This window comes from Thunnus thynnus, chromosome 21 (genome assembly GCF_963924715.1).
Source record: "Thunnus thynnus chromosome 21, fThuThy2.1, whole genome shotgun sequence".
Classification (NCBI taxonomy): Eukaryota; Metazoa; Chordata; class Actinopteri; order Scombriformes; family Scombridae; genus Thunnus; species Thunnus thynnus.
Window position 1 is genome coordinate 7016043 of NC_089537.1, and position 21477 is coordinate 7037519.

Below are 21477 nucleotides of genomic sequence, written 5' to 3' on the forward strand. Positions count from 1 at the left end.
TTTATGAGTAGTGAAGGAGAGGCGATGTTTACTGCCTGTTAAGCTCTATGCTTCATGAAAAAGCAATGGAACATAACTTCTTATAAGAAAAAAAAAATCTAAAATACATATGTTACCCATTAAGGCTGCTTGTTTTAAATGATTAATATATTCGAGTTTGAAACTGGAGCCTAATGATTGCCTGGTTTTGCAAAGGAAATCAAGGAAAAAGCAAACTGTACTTTGCCTTTGTAACTACTTGGACTCCGTTCATGCTCAACTGCAATTCCTCCCGTGGGGATATGGAGGTAAACCAGAGTTAAAGGAAACCCAGCTGAAACGAAGGGAGGAAGACAACATGATTCATCATATCTCAACAGGAAACACCTGCATAATGTACACTGCACTGTGTTGTGTGTGTGCGTGTGTCTGTTTATCTGTGTAATGTGTATAGGCCTGACAGCAAGTATGTAGTTTACAAAGCACCGCTATACAGCCGAACATCGCCTGTGCATCCCCCTGTCGCCAGACCTCTTTGACCTTTTCCGTTCTCCTGGTCACAGATAATGAAAAAAAAAAACAACGTACTGTGACAACTAACTTACACTTTGTACACTTGCTGCAAAAAAATATAAATATAGGAAGAGAGAGGGAAGCGAGGAGAGAGCTTACGCCTGTAAAAATCATTGTGAAATTCAGAAAGGAAGAATGACACAACGTATTATTTCCCGTCTTTCCACAAACCTCCACAATTTCACAACTCTTTTCATTGGTCAAGCTGCTATAGGAAGACGACACACAAGCTGATAGCTTGATATGAGAACATACACAGTCAACGTTATAGGTCATGTTCAAATAGGGTCACCCAATTTCATAACAAATACACCATTAAATAAAATATATATTAATTTCAATTTGTTTTTTGCTAAATTGACCAACTTTTCAGACATTCCCTGTCACTTTACTTCTCAAGACTGACTACCAGCATAGCGCTTTGCTCCTTTGCACCATGAAAAACGATGTTTAGCTTGACTCCGAAACCATTTACTGTCAAATCATGAGCATGTGATTCTGATCAGCAACACCTGCTTGTCTAATTCACAGAGATCACATGAACATAAATAGCAAAGCCCTCACTCTGTAGAGCTATTCATGAGGAAATTGGGGAACTTCTAGCAACCTTTTGTGCTACCAACAGCTGATTTCCTTGGAAAAGTCTTTTGAGGTACTACACTGCATCTAGCAGCCATATCGAGGCCCTCGTTCTCATGAGATAGTAGCTAAGAACAACTGATTGTGTCTCAACATGTGTGCGGTTTCTGATATAATTTGGCTTTAAGATAATATCAGCTTAGCTAGTGGGTCAGACAGCAGCTAACGACTACTCTAGGCTTTGAGAAAACATCAGATTTGCACACTGGCAATGCATCTTGAATAAAGCCAGCAGTTGTAAATGTGGTGCATCATGATGTTATCTGTAACTTTGCTAAATTACCCGACTGATTGCACTAACAATCTCCGGGGTCATCAGTTTGTAACCTAAACTGATTCTTCTCACGCGTTTCACTGATACATAATTAAAAGGAGCCTAACGCACCTTTCAAACTGCATTTTCTTTTACTGAAAATTCATTGACCTCTGGCATGACTATCTCAATGAGTTATCCGTCACGGTTGTCATGACCACGCATCAGAGGGGGGCTACTTGCATACTGTCACTTCCTGTTGCTTTTTCAACCTGTCGGCCCACATCTCTCATTTCCTAAACACACACACACACACACACGCACATGCATTAATCAGCATTGCAAAGCTTAATGTCACTGATTCCCATAACTGCAGTCTTGTGACAGGCCAGTCTGGTATTACTGCATTACTCACAGTCTCCCTCTGTCTCTCTCTCTCTCTCTCTCTAACACACACACACACACACACACACACACACACACACACACATAAACACTGTCAGTGAGGCCCATTGTCCAGCTCCCCCGACAGTGAATGAGAACTGTGACAGTCAGTCAGCACAAATAAAGACCCGGCTGCACAGCGAACCACCTGACAATAAACCGACTGCTTTAGTGCTGTCAAGATGTCAAAACACTACGCTCCACTGCCTTTGGCTTGTGGCACTTTTTAAACTTCCCTTCATCGTACAGTGAACAAGATACTTCCTTCTTCTCACCACCACAAGCATATGGTATACTATATATATCTACAGATTTTGCATTGTTGAATGTCATAAAGTACCTACATTATGTATCTGATTGACTTTGAGCCTGGAACTTTGACCCAAATTGAATGAATGTAGGATTTTAGAATCTCTGCAGCTTTAGGATCATAAAAAATCCCTGTCTCCTAGAAATAATGTTCATATATGACTAAAGTGCAACTGCAAATATATTTTGCTAGAAAAGTAATGCTGGCTGAATTATGTTGACATAACGGGAACATAAAGGGAATATGTTGTTAAAGCAATTTGGCAAGTTGCAAAAATGCTGATACTTTTCCTGTCAGAATATCTGATCTTGCAGTACAATAGAAACTAGAGCAATGTTATACTTTTTAGGGTTATGTTGAAGTACTGGCAGCACTCGGTTAAGGTTGGGGAAAGATCGTGGTCTTGGAAAAAGTCAGCAAAGATTTGAAGCGTAACAAGTTTATTAACATTTAAGAAAAACCACCGTCCACAATCATTTACTAACTTAAACCAAAGTGCTTTTGTTGGCTAAACCTTACCACACATGTGATTCAGGATGCGGTCTCCCATGCCAGAGTCCTGCGGCTTGTACTGAGCGATATACGACCGTAGCACTTACTTCGTTGGAAAAAATACGGCCTTTGAAAACAATCCAGGCAGCGATTACACAACGTAATTGGGAGAACAATTTAGTAGTATATTAACGTAATTTCTGTTTACAGCCTCCTGTTTTTTATTTCTTCATCTGGTCACTGCGGGTGTTGGAAGAATTGGGAGTCACAGCTTCAGTACCAAACATTCGGCCTGAAATAAGATGTTGGCGATGGCATACGAAAGACAAAAATGACCAAAAGTATCAAAAGTAATGTTGATGATGTGAAAAGCATAGACTTGTTAGATTTGCTTTTTTGTCTTTTGGCTTTATTCTTGCCTGTATCAGTGTTGCTAGACTCCCCTCCAGCCAAGGATAGACTACCAACTTATGGAGCCCCTGCCCCTAAATACATATAGTAGGATTAGTAGGATAGTAGCAACATGACAACATATAAGATGAGATTTCCATCAGAAGACCATCAGAGATTGTGGAAGTTATCCTTTTAATATCTCTGGTTCTATTAGACCAATGGTTCCCAATGTGTCGTGACCCATGGAAGCTGTTGCAGGACAAATCTTAAGGGGTTACAAGATGATTAGTGGGACAGGAAATTAAGAAAAACAATGTTCTTCTTGTCAAACTGACAAATGAAGATATTTCTTTTCTAACATTTGTGTGACCTTTTCTTTTCCCCTGTGAAATACTGTATAGTTTTACTTTTACTTCAGGCTGCTAACAGTTGTTCTGATGAGATAATGTAAGAGGTTTAGAGGAAATAAAGTAGACAAGACCATATTCAACTTGTGACAAGGAACTGCAAGTAGACTCTGCTTCATTTTAGGGAACTATGGTATTAGACCATTGCAGACAACGTTGCAAAACAATGAGCAGCACTGCCTTACGGTAATATTGGATTTACAGGATTGCTGCATTAATGTGAGTACTTTTACTGGTTGGTTATTTAATTTATGCTTACGTTTTTAGTTGAGTTTCCAGAAAATGGACCATCATGATACCAATATTGCAACATAAAATTATATATCCTGGAAGCATCATATGAAAAAGTAAAGAATGTCATCAGACAAGAGAAATCACACAAACCCAAAGTTCAGACAGACTCAAGTTCAGTTTACTACTTCATCAGTCTGCTGCCTCGTCCGAAAGAACAAAAGGATAATGATGATAACGTCTTTGAATGTTGTTGAAGGATTTGGGGTTTTTACTTTATGTGGACTGTGCCTGTTACGAAGGTAGGACGACAGTATGAACAGATGGCAAATTAACGGAGTGGAAAAACATTAACGAAATGCATATTCAGGACACGGGAGGTCAGTGAATGGTTTGACCTTTGCAGTCAACACATCTCAACCCAACTGGACACCTGAACATGGGAGACGGTGGAGCCATGAGTTAGACAGTGCTCTTCATCCCTCTGGTAGAGTTTCAGACAATACTGTATAATCTATCCCAAGGAGAGTATTTTATGTTGGGTTTTCCTCTAATGTATCACCCATCTTGATGTTATATTTGGATATTAACAACACGTCCTATGTGTTCGGTAACAAAGAGAACACACGAAAAGGATATTTTACATTTAGACATTGACATTTACATGTCAAAGGGAGGGCATGATTAAAAAAAATGTATTTGGTTTCCAAAGTTGGTCAGAACCACTCCCTAAATCCATTCTTACTGCAACTATCAATTATTTTTGTCATCGATTAATCTGCCAATGATTTTCTCGATTAATAGTTAAGTCTATAAAATGTCAAATGCTCATCCCAGTTTCCTCCAGTCTCTGGTAACTTCTTCAAATGTCTTGTTTTGTCTGATAAACACTCAATACAATGAAATAAAACACACAAAAAGCATAAAATCCTCACATTTGAGAGTCTGGACCCAACACATTTTAATTTTTTTGCCAGAAAAACAACTTTTATTTCATTTTGCCGACTAATTTTCTGTTGTTTGACTGATCGATTAATCAACTAATCGTTGCAGCTCTATTTCTTACCATGGATGTATCATAATATTGGATACCAGACTCAAAGATGGTGCCTGTTCATTCAAATGAAAACTGCTTGTCTGGTACATGAGACAAAAATGTTTTCAAGCTTCTAGGTTTGCTTCCATGTTGTGCTGCCCACTCAATATGCACAGGAGTGTCTGCTTGGCCCGTATACTTTACATTGGGATGACCTCACTAACTCTAAAATTATTTTTTCTAGGCTCTTCTGAGGCCAGAACAGCGACAGTTCAATTTTATCACCGAAAATAAAATTTGGCATCGAAAACAAAACCTGAACTGAAAAATGAAACATCAGCGTTGAAACACTTGCACTGGAAAAAGTTATATTGGCACTGAAACAAGTTCCACTGAAAAATAAAACACAGGCATTTAAAAAATTACAATCTTATCCAGTTAATATGATCTTTTTGATATTTTTCAATGTCAATCTTCAGATTATTTCTTCACGTCTGTCTTTTTTCAGTGAGTTTTTTTGTTTTTTTTTACACTGTCACAGTTTTTTTTTTCAGTGTCGCTGGTTTTCAGTTTCAACTTAATGTTTTTCAGTTTCAACTTTCTGTCACTGTTTTGAAGAGAGAGGAGGGCCTCTGCTGGGTCTACATTACCTAGTATGCCTTGCGGTCCGAAGAAGATATCTGAGGGCGACGGCATCATGGTGGAGATTTAACATGTTTTCAGGCGAGTAAAGTAATCCTGTACGTATATTCCCCATATGTGGTCAGTTTATCCATATAACACCAATTTGTAAATCTGCTGTGATGTTCTCAGAGATGTGAGGAGCTGCTGGCTGGATGAGGCCAGATCCATCATCCCGGGAAGAAAATGATCTGATGAACTGATCTGTGCAGCTCTTAAGTGATTTACTGCTGGCTCTAATGTTTCTGCAGCATTTTAATATATGATATAATTCCTTTTGAAAGATAAATGACATATAAGACATACATATAATGGTGGTCTATGGGAAAAAATGCTTTTTGGGCCGCAGGGGATTTTTAGTGCGAGAGGGCACTGGGGGAAATTTGCAGCATCGTATCCAACTCTCTTATTACATCCAAGGTACTTACCTGAAGATTGAATCAATCTGTGGTAAGATTCCCTGAACCTCCACCCTAACGTGATCTTAACCGCCTCGATCTCAAGTCAAATTCTGAGCACAAACTGACGCTTTACATTGCAGTATCTCTTCCTCTAATCTAAATGTATTACTCATTTTAACCTCACGGCCAAGGGTTCAACTAGCCGCATGTGATGTAAGCATCAATAAAAAATCAAACACCTTAGAAGACTGTAAACCTGTCAAACGCTTATCTGTGTAGGTGTTACATTGCACTGAAATAGCAGATTAAAGCACAAACAAACATCCAAAACAAACTGTACCGCAGTGACACAATGGAAACTGCCTGTTTACCCTGTTGCTATCTATAGAGGGCCTCTTGTGGGTTTATAGAGCGTATAAAAGAGGAGATAAAAAGAGAAGATAAGGTGAGGATGGGCTTGTGATTACTCACCCTGACAAAGTTATCGGGGAACAGCCCCCTCCGTCCTCCCAGCTCACCTTCCCACCATCCTCCGTCATCTCGCCGTATGTTCACGATGATGTCACCCACCGTCAGGCTCAACTCATCGTCCTGCTGAGCCTCATAGTCAAACTCCACCACGGCTTCCACTGGACAGACAGAGCGAGAAACACATAGAGTCGAGTGTGTTACAATAAAACCACACTGAAAAGGTGAAACATCGCAGAGGTGTCACATTCTTCCATATTTACTCTGAGGCACGGCGGCGGTTTTAATTTTGATGATCGTAGTAATTCTATTTATTTATTTTAAAAGTGGAACTGAAAAGGGAAGCCACAGACAGAGCTAACCACACGTAACCCTGCTACAGCAAAAACACTAATTTCAACTGATATGCAACACTGCAGAGAAAAGTAAACTGATTTAACTGCTCCTTGGTGCAATTTCGACTCTGCTATGTCACCTGGGAGTACCCTTGAGGTCTGAGAAACTTGTTGAATTCATTTCCTTCCTCATAAAACACTTGCAAACCAGCCGATTTGAATCTAACATTGTTCACATCCGTGTTTGCTAACATGCAGTATTCTTTTATCTTCCCCTTATTAGAACATTGCTACGCATCTTTGTGCATTACCACCACTAAATGTCAATCAGCAAAATAATGTGAAACTGGCAGTAGGACTGTATGTTGCGTCATGCATGCCCAATATAAACAAAACGAGGACGCACTCATGAATGCATAGTGGTCAGAACTCTACTCTACCTTTAATTCCCAACACAGTCTCACATTCTGTGTACAAATAACACTTTCAAACTGCGTGCAGGTGATACGCCAAAGTCCAATTTTACATGCAGGTGATACACCAATTTAACGCTGCATTTTTTACCATTTCGTGTCTCATTTAACACCGTTGGTTAGATTTAGGCACAGAAACCACTTGGTCAGGGTTAAAGAAATATCATGGTTTGGGTTAAAACAGTAAGATGTCGTAAAAATATCCGGACATGATGTAAAAATTTCTGGTTAAAATGCCCAACGTGACGCTAAAGATCTCTGTGGTGGTTGGTCGTCTCGGACAGCGCTCTCCTGCTGCTTTTGCAACTTTTTGCCAACAAATTATCTAGACATCCACCCAACCTGCCTCCGCCTGAGAAGCCAGAAATCACCTTATAAAATAAAAGAAAGTTACACTTCCCTCGGAAGAGTTTGCGTATCATCTGCACGCAAAATTGAACTTAGGTGTATGCATCGCACGCAATTTGAAAGTGTAAAGTCGTGTTACTTGTAGAGACCGGGCTGTAATTCCAGTCAGTTCTGCTTTGCTGGACTTTCAATCAGTAACCTACCATCAATAAAACACAATACTTCCTGATAATATCTCCAGGAAACAGACAGATTACACCGTCTGAGCCACTGGGACACTTTTAACGTGAAATATCTGGGTAAGAAGCATTGAGTTTTACTGACGGTAGATTAACGGTGATCGAAAATGGCAATTTTGCAATTAATTAGTGAGTTAAAACAGCGTTTCTGTTCAAAATGATAGAAAATCAGCAGCAGACTGTTGAGTATTAGAGGATACAGTTGAGGAAATGCCAAATTTATCCAGGCAACAGGTAAACATGTAGGAGGTTTTGATCAAACTGCATCAACAGCAAATTAAAAGATCAGAAAACGGAGACTTCTTGCTAAAATATGATAAAAAAAACCCCAAAAAGGACAAGAAGTCTCTCTCTAATAGTTTTCTTATATTAAGAGTCTGGTTCTCCAAGCAGTTAAGGTACAAAAGGCCCCGGCAAATATATAAGAAATTAGATAAATAAGAAAAAAATAAGATGTAAGCTGCTATCTAGAAAAATGCACACAAACACTCTCTTGAACATCGCACACACCAACCCATTCAAACAGACGTCAAAACACCTTGTGACAGCTCGTGCAGCTGCTAATACTTGTAAAAATGTACTGAATGTGTGATATCACATATAGCTTTCTTATCCCTAACCCTTTGAACGCGCACACACACACACACATACACACACACATATCGACTGCCGAGGCCTGATCCTTGTCTAAACTGTGTGGGCAGCACAAAAGGGGGTAGGGTGGGGGAGTTTCAGGGGTTGGGTAACCATGGGAACAACAGTATAAAGGGGTAGCTATGACTCAGACACACTGGCTTCCTCCCCAAAGTGAGCTCTCCCTCACGCATACACACACACACACACACACACGTACACATATATTCAATACAAAATACACATTAAGTCACAAATTTTGAACACCACAACAACATGATGACACTGACCACAACAGAGTATATGACCACACTTATTGTGAAAGCGGTTGCGTTCAAAGTGGAAGGTCAGGGCGTCGCTGACAGTTTACACTGTGGAGAAAGAGGAAGAGTCGAACTCTCACCAGACATCAGTATTAAACAGACAAAGCAGATGACTGTATTCCAAGTTGGCCTGGTGCTCAGATGGGGAGGATATGATTCTGGCTTGAGATAACTAGTGAGATTAGCCTGAGACGAGACAGCGACGTGGCACAAATTCCGTTTTTTCTTTCTTTTTTTTTTTTTTTTTTTTTTTTTTGAGCCTCAGCTGTGATGTTTGTGGGGAAGTGGCAGATACCATGAGAGTGGAAGTGGAGAGAGGAGTAAGGCGGGGATAGTTCTTCAGTAAGGAGAAGTGAATTGATAGCTTGTGGCAGCTCTCTTGTAAACCACATACTGTACATCCGACTGGCAGAGCAGGACAACGCTGCAGTCCACCCACCCACGTCAGTCTGAAACACATACACTACCGAAGAAGACGACAGCTTGTGGCTCTGCACGGAACACGTATCAGTGAGTGCAAAGGGTGCAAAGAAGGGTGCAGGTTAAAAAAGCGACGCAAAGGTAGTGCCAAATAGGCTGTCGAGAGGAGCTCTGTCTGGTGGGAGGTTTTGCAGACAGAGTGGAAACTTTGTCTTGCAGAAGATTTACACTGGATATGATTTTGTGAAGCAAACAGTTTCAGTTTATTCTCTATGAGATGTCTAACATGACGGGATAGATGAAGACACATCCTGCACATTTCCAGGTTTATATTTATATTCTGGGGCTCTACTGGAATATCTTTGCACGATTTACAGTCTTTATTTATCTTATACTGGCTCTTAACGCGGCTCCTCAGTTCAGCCTCTGTCTGAAACAGGCCGTTTTAGCTCCTGTCTCTTTAAGGCCCCCCTCTCGATTAGCCCAGCCTGTTCTGATTGGTTAGCTTCTGGTAGCCGCCCCTCGGCAGACTTCCAGCGGGTCAAGAGGCTACTTAAATAAACAGTAGTAGCAGGATTTCACCTCTTTTTCTCGTTGTTTACTCAAAATGTCAACTTCTCAAATACATCCTACATGTTCGAGCCAAAATCTGATTCAAAATATGCATGTGAACACGAACACAAACAACTCTTGGAGCAACGCTAGCAACAAAGGTTTGGAAAGGACGGCCTTTTGTGGGCCTGTGCGAACAATCTGACGTCAGTTTGATGGAGAAATAAAGGAAACACTGGCAACATCAGAGCAGGCTGGAGCCTCGGCTTCTGGCTTTCAGTGAGCATTTTTACTTATGTTCACCTCAAGTTTTGGAACTTTGACAAAACATAGATATCCGTTATAACAAAATAACAAAATAACAAAAAGCATGATACGTCCCCTTTAAGAAATTTAATATTCTGCAAAGGGAATGCTGGTCGCAACAAAGGAAACAATCTTATTTGTACCAGAAGCCAGTTCACAATGCTGAATTAATTAAAAAGTAATTAATTTGTAATTAAAAACCTTACAGCAAGATTGAAAATTAACAAATATAGAATACAATTTGCTTATAGTACTTTTTTGATTCTTATTTAAATCTTTGAAAGTTGCTGTGCAATTCTCAGACAATAAAATCCCAGATGAACAGTAGTAATGAGGAGAAAGCATAAATACTCTGTTTAAGAAATAAGCGAATGAGACGTTTTTTCAGTTAAGACTAGTGTCCATTAATATTCTTAATTTTAACATTGGATTGAAAAACACTAAATAATAAGTTACTGTGTAATGTGGAAAAGGTCACACATCTGCCCCATTTACACTGCATATTAACATGCAATCGAAATATCTTATCTAAATATCCATATAATGAGTCTGGAAACATGCCCCGCTACCTTGGACCGAAGCTAACGCTAACTTCCAGGGAACACCGAGTGGTGCAGACTTGGGCTAATGCTAGCTAACTAGCATGGCAGGTATCATAATTAAGTAACATTAAACTTGGTGAAATATTGCGACAAAAGTCCAACTCAGTACGTTTCCTGGAGCCGATGAAACAAATGTCAATCATAGCTGTCAATCAACGCCCACATGGCAGACAACAAAGATACTATTCATCTTTATTTCTTATAAACAGAGCAATAATTTCTGAAATGACCACCAGCATGTTTATAAGAGGGCCAGAATTTAGCGATTGAGACCATAATGACTCATCATTATTGACTTAGCATTTAATGAGAGAAGTTGATGCTTTTTGAATGTAAGTCTGTTGGAGCCAGGGACCTAGCGGCTGTCAGTGGTATCGCACTTTAAGGGACTTCCGCATTGCCTTCAATTTCAAGCTGTGGTTGTAAGAAAAAAAAAAAGTCTAACAAGTTCAAAGGTCATCCAACACCACCTTTACCTGCTGTCTCAAGCCCTGCAAAAACACGGCCACTTTTCTGGCAAAGGAAAAATAAGTAGAGGCCCTACAGCTGAATCATTTCCAATATAATCCCATGTGGGCAGATTTGAGATAACAACACTTATTAATGCCAGGTGTAAATGCAAAGGTCCTGTCATGATGTAATTGTCCAGATAATATCCAGATACAGATCTCATGCTAATACAGAGACAAACCCACAGAGAACCCATCTGCAGCTCTAAAAGGCCTGTTAGCCTGTTTAAGCTCATTGTTTTAAATGATATGGCCAAGCTTGTTTACTGTATGATTCAATCAATACTTTAACTGTAAAGTTGTTTCCAGAAAAAAAAGCTCTAATAAACCCATTGTATGCTAAATGCCTAGCACCAAACAGCAGACAAAGTTAGCAACTAGCTTTTGAAGAAAGTCATACACCTAACAGCTTACAGTAAAAGACATTGAATAGGGGAGACCAAAAGACAGAGACAAAAACAGAGATAAAAATAGAATAAATATTGGACATACATTCATCAAGTAGACACAAACACGACTCCAAATTATGCTAACGCTGCTACATGTCTAGTGTGTGAGTTGGCAACTGCTTGCTAATTTTAACTTCTGCAATTTTAAAAGACAGAAAAAATAGCTTAAAACTCAAATATAGCCTCATAGCTAGCTAGCTAGCTTAGTTTCAGGAACATTCTCTAAAAATATGTGGACTATATATTAGTATAATAAAATAGAATTAAATGAAAAATATGTACACATTTACAAGTAATGTTGAACAAACCTGATGCTTAACCAAACTTGAACTTTAACACTCAGTGTTGGTGGTTTTACATTGCTTTTGTGCGCAAGGCTAAAGATGACAGATAGAAAGAAGGCCTTGAAAAGATAGGGGACGGAATATTTTAAAGCCTAAAGACAAAACAAAACCACTCAAGTGGTCAAGACACACACACACACACACACACACACACACACACACACACACACACACACACACACACACACACACACACACACACACACATATACAGGAACTAAGACGAGCATGTAGCCTCCTCTGAACAGCTGCACTCAGTTTAGATAAGAGGAAACTACACACACTCAACTCTGCACAGCCATGCTGACATTTCACTGGTTTGCAGCAGACCTGTGTTTAGTTGTGGGTACATTTCAGTGCTGTCGCTGATGATGTCAAGAGCAGCTGTGTGTTTCTGTCTGTAAAACATTCACGCTGGACCGGAGCCCACTGGGAGTGAAACCCACCCACTCAAGCTGTGGATCAGATCACAGACTTCAGCAAATTCTCCCACATTAAAGGAAAATTCCACATGTTTTCTGCTCATCACTGTGGTGTTCGCTTCATGCCGGGAAGTTATTTTGTGACAAAGAGTTTGGAATTTACTGCACTGCCTCAAGCTGCATTTTCTGCATCTAAATCCCAGAATGCCTTTGGATAAGAACTTTGTGCATTCATCTCTTTTCAATGTAGGTGGAGAGAGCAGCAGAGGCAGCGGCAGCACAGCAAAAGCAAGAGAGAAAGTGAGAGTTTTTCAGTTCCAGTTGAGAAAAGTGAAACATACAGGCTCATTGTATTCTCCTCTGTTAAGGTCACTGTCAATAGAGAAACTAAATCTTTTACCTTACAGTATGTCTCTTTTTACATGAATGTTTGAGCAAAATGGTATATCTCCAATGACCATTAACTTCGGAGGGACTGAAGGTCACATTTTTAGATCTGACACTTTTTTCTCCTCGAAAACTGCAGGTGTGATGTGTCTTTTAGCCTTTATTTTTCGAGTTATCTACGGAAATAGGAACATTAAATCACCAAAACAACAAAATGCAAGGCTACCATTAACAGTCCTACCCTCCCCAGCCAATATAAAAAGGGCCTCACTGTTTGCTAATTAGATGTCTTTCACGGCTAGTAAATACATCTTAAATAAGAGGTTAATCATAATAAATACATAGCAGTAGGCAACATGGCAATAGACCATTGCTCTTGTGTGATTGTCATATATACCTCTGCATTGTGTAGGCTTACGCATATCCTGTCACTTTAACGTAACACAAATTAAACACATTTATATTGGAATATGCACCATGTGGGGGCACTTTTAGGTTATAAACAGGCCCTTTTCATTTCCATTTGAGTTGGTAGTAGTGTAATTAAGTGATGCTTATTCACAAACAAATTTGCAATTCATTAAATTACCACAGTGTTTACACACTGCCAATCTGGGGCTTTTGAGGCCCCTAACAGTCTTGGGCCCCGGAGCAGTTGCCCACTTTGACCAGTTGGTAATCCAGCCTTGAAGATTGCGTGTACATCGGCTAACTGTGTGTATGAGTGTTTACCTTGAGGCGGCTGTGCATTGTTTGTTTACATAATGAATCAGTGCTGGGAATAAGAAGGAAGTGAATGATACAGGCCTATTTTGCACCAAGTGCTGCGACTATCTTCACTAATAAGGGCATCCAACTGGTCGAGCAAACATTCATTCACGTTACAAAATGTCAAGTGCTTTGCAGAGCAAGTTATCAGAGTCCAAAGGAATGTCTGAGCATCTGATTAAACAGACAGAAAGTAATCTGAAAAAGAAAAAAAGGAAGTACCCCCTCCTGAATGATATCCGTGTAATCTTTAGGCCTATATGCTCTGTTTGGTCAATTGCTCGACCATTAAATCTGCAATCAGCTCATTTCCATGTGTGCGGTAGCGCATTGCTGTAGGAACTGATGGCGCGATGATGAGGAGAATGTCACAGTCAGGCCTGTTTCATCGAAGTCAAGAGAGCTCAAACACTGTACAGCACAATGGACAGACAGACAGTGAGTGAATGTAAACGTGTCAACATCTGCAACTCATCAATGTGACCCTCCTGAAATCGCACCCGCGCGGCCGCGTTGCACACCCACGCGCAGAGTTCTAATCTATTGAATAAAGCATCGGAAACGTGCGAAAATATTGTCCAACGTCAAGCCTGAGTGCACCCTTAACAGCTCGGCTATGCATGCAGCGACGTCAGGGGAGGTGAGGTGGAGAGGAGAGAAGAGGAGAGGAGAGGAGAGGAGAGGGGGAGGAAGGAGAGAGGCTGAACCCTGCGCGCATCTGGACCGGGCGAATTCCTGCCCATCCAGATGCGCAGAGGCGCTGGAGGCTATTTTTGGGCATTCTCCAAATTAGAAGCTGAAAAAAAGCGTTACGTCTCACCCATTTATGTCTCCCGGTGCGCTGGTAGTGCTGCTGCGGGCTGGTTGGTAACGGGGAAGGTGGTTGTTTCAGGTATATAGAGGGGGTTTGTACCGGATAGAGCCCCAGCCTCCTCCTCGTACTAGAGATCCGCTACAGCAGCGCTGAAACGGGAGGAGCGTCAGATGAAACCATATTCCTTCCTCTTTTTTTTTTTCTCTCCGGTGACACGACAGAGGAGGCAGAGCGAGTGCCCAGAAAACGGAAAAAGCGCTGATGAACAAATCTCTCTCTCTCTCTCTCTCTCTCTCTCTCTCTCTCTCTCGCTCGCTCGCTCTCTCTCTCGGTGCCTTCAGGTGCTGCGCGGAAATTCCGACTTCCCAATTTGCAACGTCTGCGTTTTGGTGACGCAATTTGTGACGGACTTAGAACAGATGGTGGTGACACAATAACCCTCAGTTATGGGGCAGCAGATCTCAATATTGAAAATAAGCTGCTTCATAATGAAAAGTTGTCTTTAGGCTATTGGTTATAATGGCATTTAATTTAGATTTGTTACATTTAGGCTCTTAGAGTGGATGGAAATTTTCTTCTTAAAAAATGCTAAAATATTGGATAATAATAGCAGAGCAAGGCAGGTTTATATTTACTGTATATAGGCTGTAGGCCCTTTGAAAAACTTAAGAATTCAAAGTGCTTTACTTAAGACATAAAGATATTAAGACAAGATGTAAAAGAAACAAATTAGTCAGAAATAATACAAGGGCTTATTATTTTAGAAATCAAAATGTTTTACTTTTAAAATATGAGGTGAACAACTAGGCTTATAGGCAAGCAGTGTACATAGCTTTATGATTATGAGGCCTAAATGATAATTGATAAATACAATAAAGACTTGAGAGAATTTCGGTAAGTCTCACAGATTAGTCTTTTCTATAAATACAGTATAATATAGTTTATTTTGCTCTCTATTGTTATAAAGTGACTTCTCTCAAATAAAATGAACCAGTAAACTTAGTATCAGTAACTTCTATAACTTTTCTGTGAGGTAGTTGAAGTGAGTTTCACTAAGAATGCCAATATTTCCAACAGCCTTTGAAGGTAGCATCTGTCTGAACTCAAATCCTCCCACCTGTGTAGCTCAAATCTCGCGATAGCCAAGTCAACGTGTACCGAAGTAGCAATAACCACGGCTTGAAATTAAATGAATGAAGCCAAGGTGGAAGTCCCTGAAAATGCAATACCACTGACGGTCACTGGATGCTGTTTCCAAGAAATCCCTGGCTTCAGTAGATTCAAAAAGCCTCAAATTCTCTCATTAAACACTAAGTCAATACATTTTTTCAATGAGTCATTATGTTCTCAGTCTCTGAATTTGGGTACTCTAAAAAGTGTGCTAGTGGTCATTTTGGAAATTATTGCTCCTTTAATAGCAGCAATTAATTAATAAACTGAGTCACAATATTTCAGTAAGTTTAATGTTACTTGATAGCGATACCTGCCGTGTTAGTTAGCTAATGTTAGCACAAATCTGTACCGCTCGGTGTACCCGGCAAGCTAGCGTTCGCTTCGGTCCGAGATAGCGGGGGCATGTTTCCAGAGCGTGAAAGGAAACAACCCGCACTCTTTATTTGGAAAGTCCTGGCTCCAAACGGAAAAGATGGTGCTGACTGTAAGCGGCAACTCTGGACTTCAAACCAAGTGGGTCCATTTTACTACATGACACACCTGCTTGGTTAGGTTTAGACATTAGCAGAGACATTAGCAGTGAGATGGTTAGGGTTTGGGGTTCAGGGGTGTGTGTCATGTAGCATGCTGTTACTGTGACAACATCCAGGAGGGGGGGGGCAAATGTCTGATATACACTTCTCCTTTAAACTGGGTCCAGTGCAAACCAGTGGATGATGTCACACCTTATACAGTATATGCGTATACCCCAACTTTGCACTGAGAAGGAATTACAGTAGTATCTATTCACCCTTAACTCACATTGCCTAAATACATTTTTTAGTGTATTATCAGTGTAAACAGATGGTCTAATTGTTTGGTAGTCCACACGCAAAAATACTTTTGAATTTATAGAAAATCTCATCCAACATACATACATACACTCTCTCTCACACACACATACGCACACCATGCAAAGCCCTGCTGCGTTGTCCCCTCTGGATCAAACCACATGCAGGGGAGAAATGTGCTGGTGGCAGCAGAAAGAGGGCGATGGAAGGATGCAGCGATAGGGGAAAAAGATAGATGAGGAATTTAGATTTTTTTTCACAATCCGCTGTCACTGGGTGGAGTAAAGTGAACAGGACAAACTGCTGCCGCACAGACAACAAAGACGATCTGATGTGATAAAATAGTACAGCTCAGGAATGTCGTTCATATGACCTCAGATAGTATTTATCTGTAAATGCCTCTCAGGTATCTATATGACGCAGGAGAGAGCTGATACTTGCCTGACCTTTACTTGAATATGTCAATGATTATGTGAACAATATTGTAAATCAATATCTATAGCAACTACCTATCCATTGTGTTTCTCCTTATCTGTTTATTGCTAAATCCAGTAGCCAGTTAGCTTAGCATAGCATAAAAACTGGTCTGGCTCTGTTGAATTCCACAAAATACACCTACCAGCAACTCTAAAGCTCACTAATTAACACATTATATCTTGTTAATGTAACCCACACAAAAAGCTGGGTGTAAAAATGAGGTTTTACGGGTAGTACACTTTTAATTTGCAACCATACATTATGGGGCAGCTTTAGATTTTGTCAAAGGATTTTTTTTTTTTGCTGAGACATACATAAGATTATTGAACCACTCTCATGTCTGTACGGCAAATATGAAGCTACACCCAGCAGCCAGTTAACTTAGCTTAGCATAAAGACTGGAAAAAGGGTGAAACAACTAACCTGGCTGTGTCACAAGGTAATAAAATCTGCCTCTATTGTACAGATTAAACAAGCAAGAGATAGGGTGCTAATTAGTGAGTTTTAGAGGTGCTCCTTGGCGGAAGCTCAACTAATCTAACTGTCCCCTTAACAAACAGATATGAGAGTGAGGGAATGAGATCATATAACTCTCTGCATAAAAAAGCCAATAATCTTACTATTTATGAAAATGTTGAGCTATTCTTTCAATTCCAACATTGGATATAAATCATTAAACCACAAAAATCATACAACTTTACTGTAAATTCCATCACAATTTGTTATTAGTGCTGCAAAAAATTTCTGTCCTAAATTACTTAAATCCAGTGTTGGAAGAAATATTCAGATATTTTACTTAAAGGACCAGTATGTAGAATTTAGGCATCTAGAGCCAGTGTTTGGTTTGTCCGTTTTGGGCTACTGTAGAAACATGGCGGGGTCCATGGAGGATGACCAGTTTCCTCTGTAGATATAAAGAGCTCATTCTAAGGTAATGAAAATACAACAATTCTCATTTTCAGGTGATTGTACACTAATTAAAACATACTTATGAATATTATATTCAATTCTGCCAAGTCCATTCCACTAGATGCTACGAAATTCTACACACTGCATCTTTAAGTAAAAGTACCAATACAACAATGCTAAAATACTCGATTACAAGTAAAACTCCTACTTGAAAAATCCCACTGAAGTAAAAGTACATAAGTATTAGCAGCAAAATTATTAATACTGAAGCATCAGTGTTAGAGCAGCATGTTACTGTTGTAGCTGCTGGAGGTAAAGCTAGTTTCAACTACTTCATATACAGTTAGCTAGTTCAGTCCAGTGGTTCCCAACCTAGGGGTCGGGCCCCTAAAAAGGTTCACCAGATAAATCTGAGGGGTTGTGAGATGATTATTGGGGGAGGAAAGAAGAAAAAACAAAGTTCTGATACATAAATCTGTTCTCAGTTTTTGGACTTTTTCTCTAATCTTTGATTTTTGGTGAAATATTGGATCATTTGAACATTTATTGAAATTAAACCATGTGAGAAGTTTAGAGGGAAAAATCACTATTTGGTGGAGCTGTTAACACCTCATCTGAAATGTGACCCTGACTACACACTGCTTTTTGTAAGACATCAAAAGCCATAAAGGTTGGAAACCACTGGTTTCATCTTTAACAATGTGTTGCATTTAAAAAGCTTGTTATATTATCCAGTGTGTCAAATCTTCATCTGAGAAGTAACTAAAGCTGTCAAATAAATGGAGTGGAGTAGAAAGTACAATATTTCCCTCTGAAATGTAGTGGAGTGGAAGTATAAAGTAGCAGAAATACTCAAATAAAGTACCTTAAAATTGTACTTGAGTAAATGTATTTAGTTAATTTCCACCAATGCTTAAACCTCTGGAATCATGTCTTTGCACCACTGATGCAAAGTGGCATCAAGGTGGACTGATGGAGAGACCATCCTGTCACCAAAATGTCACAGATTTGATCCCACAAAAGCCAACAAATCATTTCATTGCTCCCAAGTAACACATTAAAACCACTACCCGCAGACACAAGTGTAATCTAAAATGTGGGGGGAAAGCAGTATTAAATGTGGTAACTAATCACACAATTCTGCTTCTTCATAGTTGCCATCATGTCCAGTATGTAAGAGGGACAAATTGTTTTCTCATCCAAGGATGGAGGTTAACTCTCTCCAGAGATGAGAGGTAATTTTAACACAAAGCACCAAGGTGACACCATCTGGGACGGTGTTGCTACTGCATGATGTGCTGAGCCCTAGTTAGATTTTGCCACCTACTGTACATGTGGAAACACACCACAAACACACCACAAACGCGCACATAGTGAGAAGTCTCTGTAGTGCAGACACTATTTCTAGCTCTTCTCTCCCTCCCTTACACACATTTGTTGTTCCAGGGCATCTGAAATGTTGTATTCAGGTCAGGTCAAATTAATTTTAGTTACAGTAACTGACTCAAACGGGTGTATGTTCCCACATTTACCACATTATATAATGATTTCCTGCACTACAAGTTTGTACTGACAGATAACTGGTAGGAAACCATCTGCGGTGCCGTTTACAGAGAATGAGATCAAATCTTTTCCTCCTTGCATACTTACAGAGATGTCTCTTTCACTTTCATCTTCTCAATGTATTGTACATCTCAGTTGGATGTACATAACTCTTTGTGGTCCTGCTGATGAGTTTATTCGCCTGTTTGTCAAAGAGGAGTGGATTGTGGGGGGGGGGGGGGGGGGGGGGGATTAAAGAAGAATGAAGGGTATAGTCAGTCAAAAGCCTTTACCAAACAGCAGGATTTAGCATCTTGTATCAACAATTCAGTCACACCTCGAAGGATTTGTGTGAGAAGAGAGTCACAGGTATTAAACAGCTCGTCTCAAACTCCACCCACTGCGCGAAACCACTGCCCACTTCCCCTTTTTAACCGCGAGTGTCCCGTTTCCAACCGCGGGACTCGGGTCGGTTTACTAAAAAAACGGTTACCACTGTTGCCATGACGACGGAGGTTGCCTAGTAACCCACACCACGTTTCAAGTGATCATTTAACCAAAACCATGATCTCCCCCTCTCTGTATTTCACATTATACAGAGTTTTTAAATGTCATGTCGGGAGGGACATTCCCGCGTTGGCTGTTTGAATGCGCACCCAGAGACTTCCACCATCCGAGCCGACTAACTTCCGGGTAGCCCTAGCCTAACTTTAATGGGGATACAATAATTCTGATAGTGAAACGAGTCATTTCGCGGGGGTTGTGTGACGCTCACGGCACTTTCTCCACCGTTTTACAGTCATAACATTAGTGACGGAGTATATGCAACCATGTAATCTATGACACAAGCACGTGTAAACAGTGTTTTTGTAATTTTACTCTCACTGCCAGAAGGGGAAGACAAAAGTCCCGCACTCCAGGTTTGACCACAGCGTTGCCACACCATAAAACATAAATATTTTTTAACAGTGATGCCTAACAGTTTTGGAAAGTACAGACAAATGATGTTGTCCTGCCGATTAGAGGTGCCAGATTAGTAAAATGCGTGTCCATGTACACAAATCTATAGATTAAATTCGTGACTATTTCACGAACAACCGTCGCCCACTGCTGGTACTGCACTTTCATACACGCGTGTACTTTTTTTCTTTTATATGCTTTAATATGTTTCAATGTAACACTGTATTCACTGACTTCAAAGACTTGTAGGTGAGCTATTTATTATTAGACCAAGTAGGCAAGTACCTGGGGCCCTTAACTACCAGGGCCCATATTGGATATACTATGATGTTTATATGTAATACATAGATAAAATTATGTTCATATATCTTGCATATGTACAGTACTGCAGTAAAAACTTAAGTGAGGATGCTTTCAAAAATTATGTCATGAATAGTTTTTATATATCAATTTATCCACTAAATTATGAATTATACTTGGGGTCTTTGTCATGCTGTGAAAGAAGTACTGAGATCTTTTACTTACATTAAAGTAGCAATACCACAATGAAAACACCACCCATCTCAAGCTCTCCTTTGTCCTTACTACCACAAGACTGCTGAACAAAATATATGTCATTTTTTTTAATCTATTGGTGGTTAGTGTTATGAACTAGGATGTATTCCCAGTGCAATATGGTTTAATGTGCAATACTGAAGGTTAGTGAGTGCAATACTAGTTAACTTGTTTTATTTAATATATTTAATTTATGGACTTTGCCTCCTTTGCACACCTTTGTTCTTTTTAAAAACATTTTTGTTCTTATTCTTTTAAAATATGCTTTGACACTTTATTGGCCACAGGTCATTGTGTTCTATTATTTTAGAAATAGTGTAAACTCTTTGTATGTGTCTATACATATGGAGATTATGTAACTATACTGTGTATACCTTGTATTTTATGCATATGCAGCTGTATGCACACTTGAACCTAAGACAAATTTCCCCTCAGGGACAATATAGTTTATCTCACCTCTTATCTTGTAACAAAGTATGATGAAATTGATAAATAAAATAAAATAATCAGAATAGGTTTTATTGGCCAAGTATCTTCACGCATACAAGGAATTTGACTCAGGTTTCTAATAGCTCTCAATGTACTTACACACAACAATGTTCAGGAGATACACATGGACATACAGCCAAAACAAGACAACAAGGCTGACAACTGTGGGCCCTCGCCGCGGGGATGGTGCAGGGATGATGGCGCGGTCCTGTTGGTGTCCTGGGGTCTTCTAGGCTATTGCTGCTATTATTATCACTAGTCATATCTCTATTATTATTATTATTGTTATTGTTATTATTGTTGCTGCTTTT

At 39.8% G+C, this 21477-nt stretch overlaps 1 protein-coding gene across 5 annotated transcripts in view; it reads right to left on the reverse strand.

The window, feature by feature from the left end:
• Window positions 1–19364, reverse strand: part of sh3kbp1 (SH3-domain kinase binding protein 1) — a 43877-nt gene extending 24513 nt beyond the window's left edge. For 4 of the 5 annotated variants that reach the window (XM_067578477.1, XM_067578481.1, XM_067578480.1 and 1 more), the window contains exons 1-2: window positions 14238–14489; window positions 6311–6468 (exon numbers count right to left, since the gene is read on the reverse strand). In XM_067578477.1, the coding sequence (XP_067434578.1) occupies window positions 6311–6468; window positions 14238–14241 (162 nt within the window). In that variant the 5' untranslated portion in view covers window positions 14242–14489. Of the gene's footprint in view, window positions 1–6310; window positions 6469–14237; window positions 14490–19270 lie in introns of those variants that run through there. The other variant, XM_067578479.1, reaches the window with a different exon arrangement.
• Between the last annotated feature and the right edge of the window lie 2113 nt (window positions 19365–21477).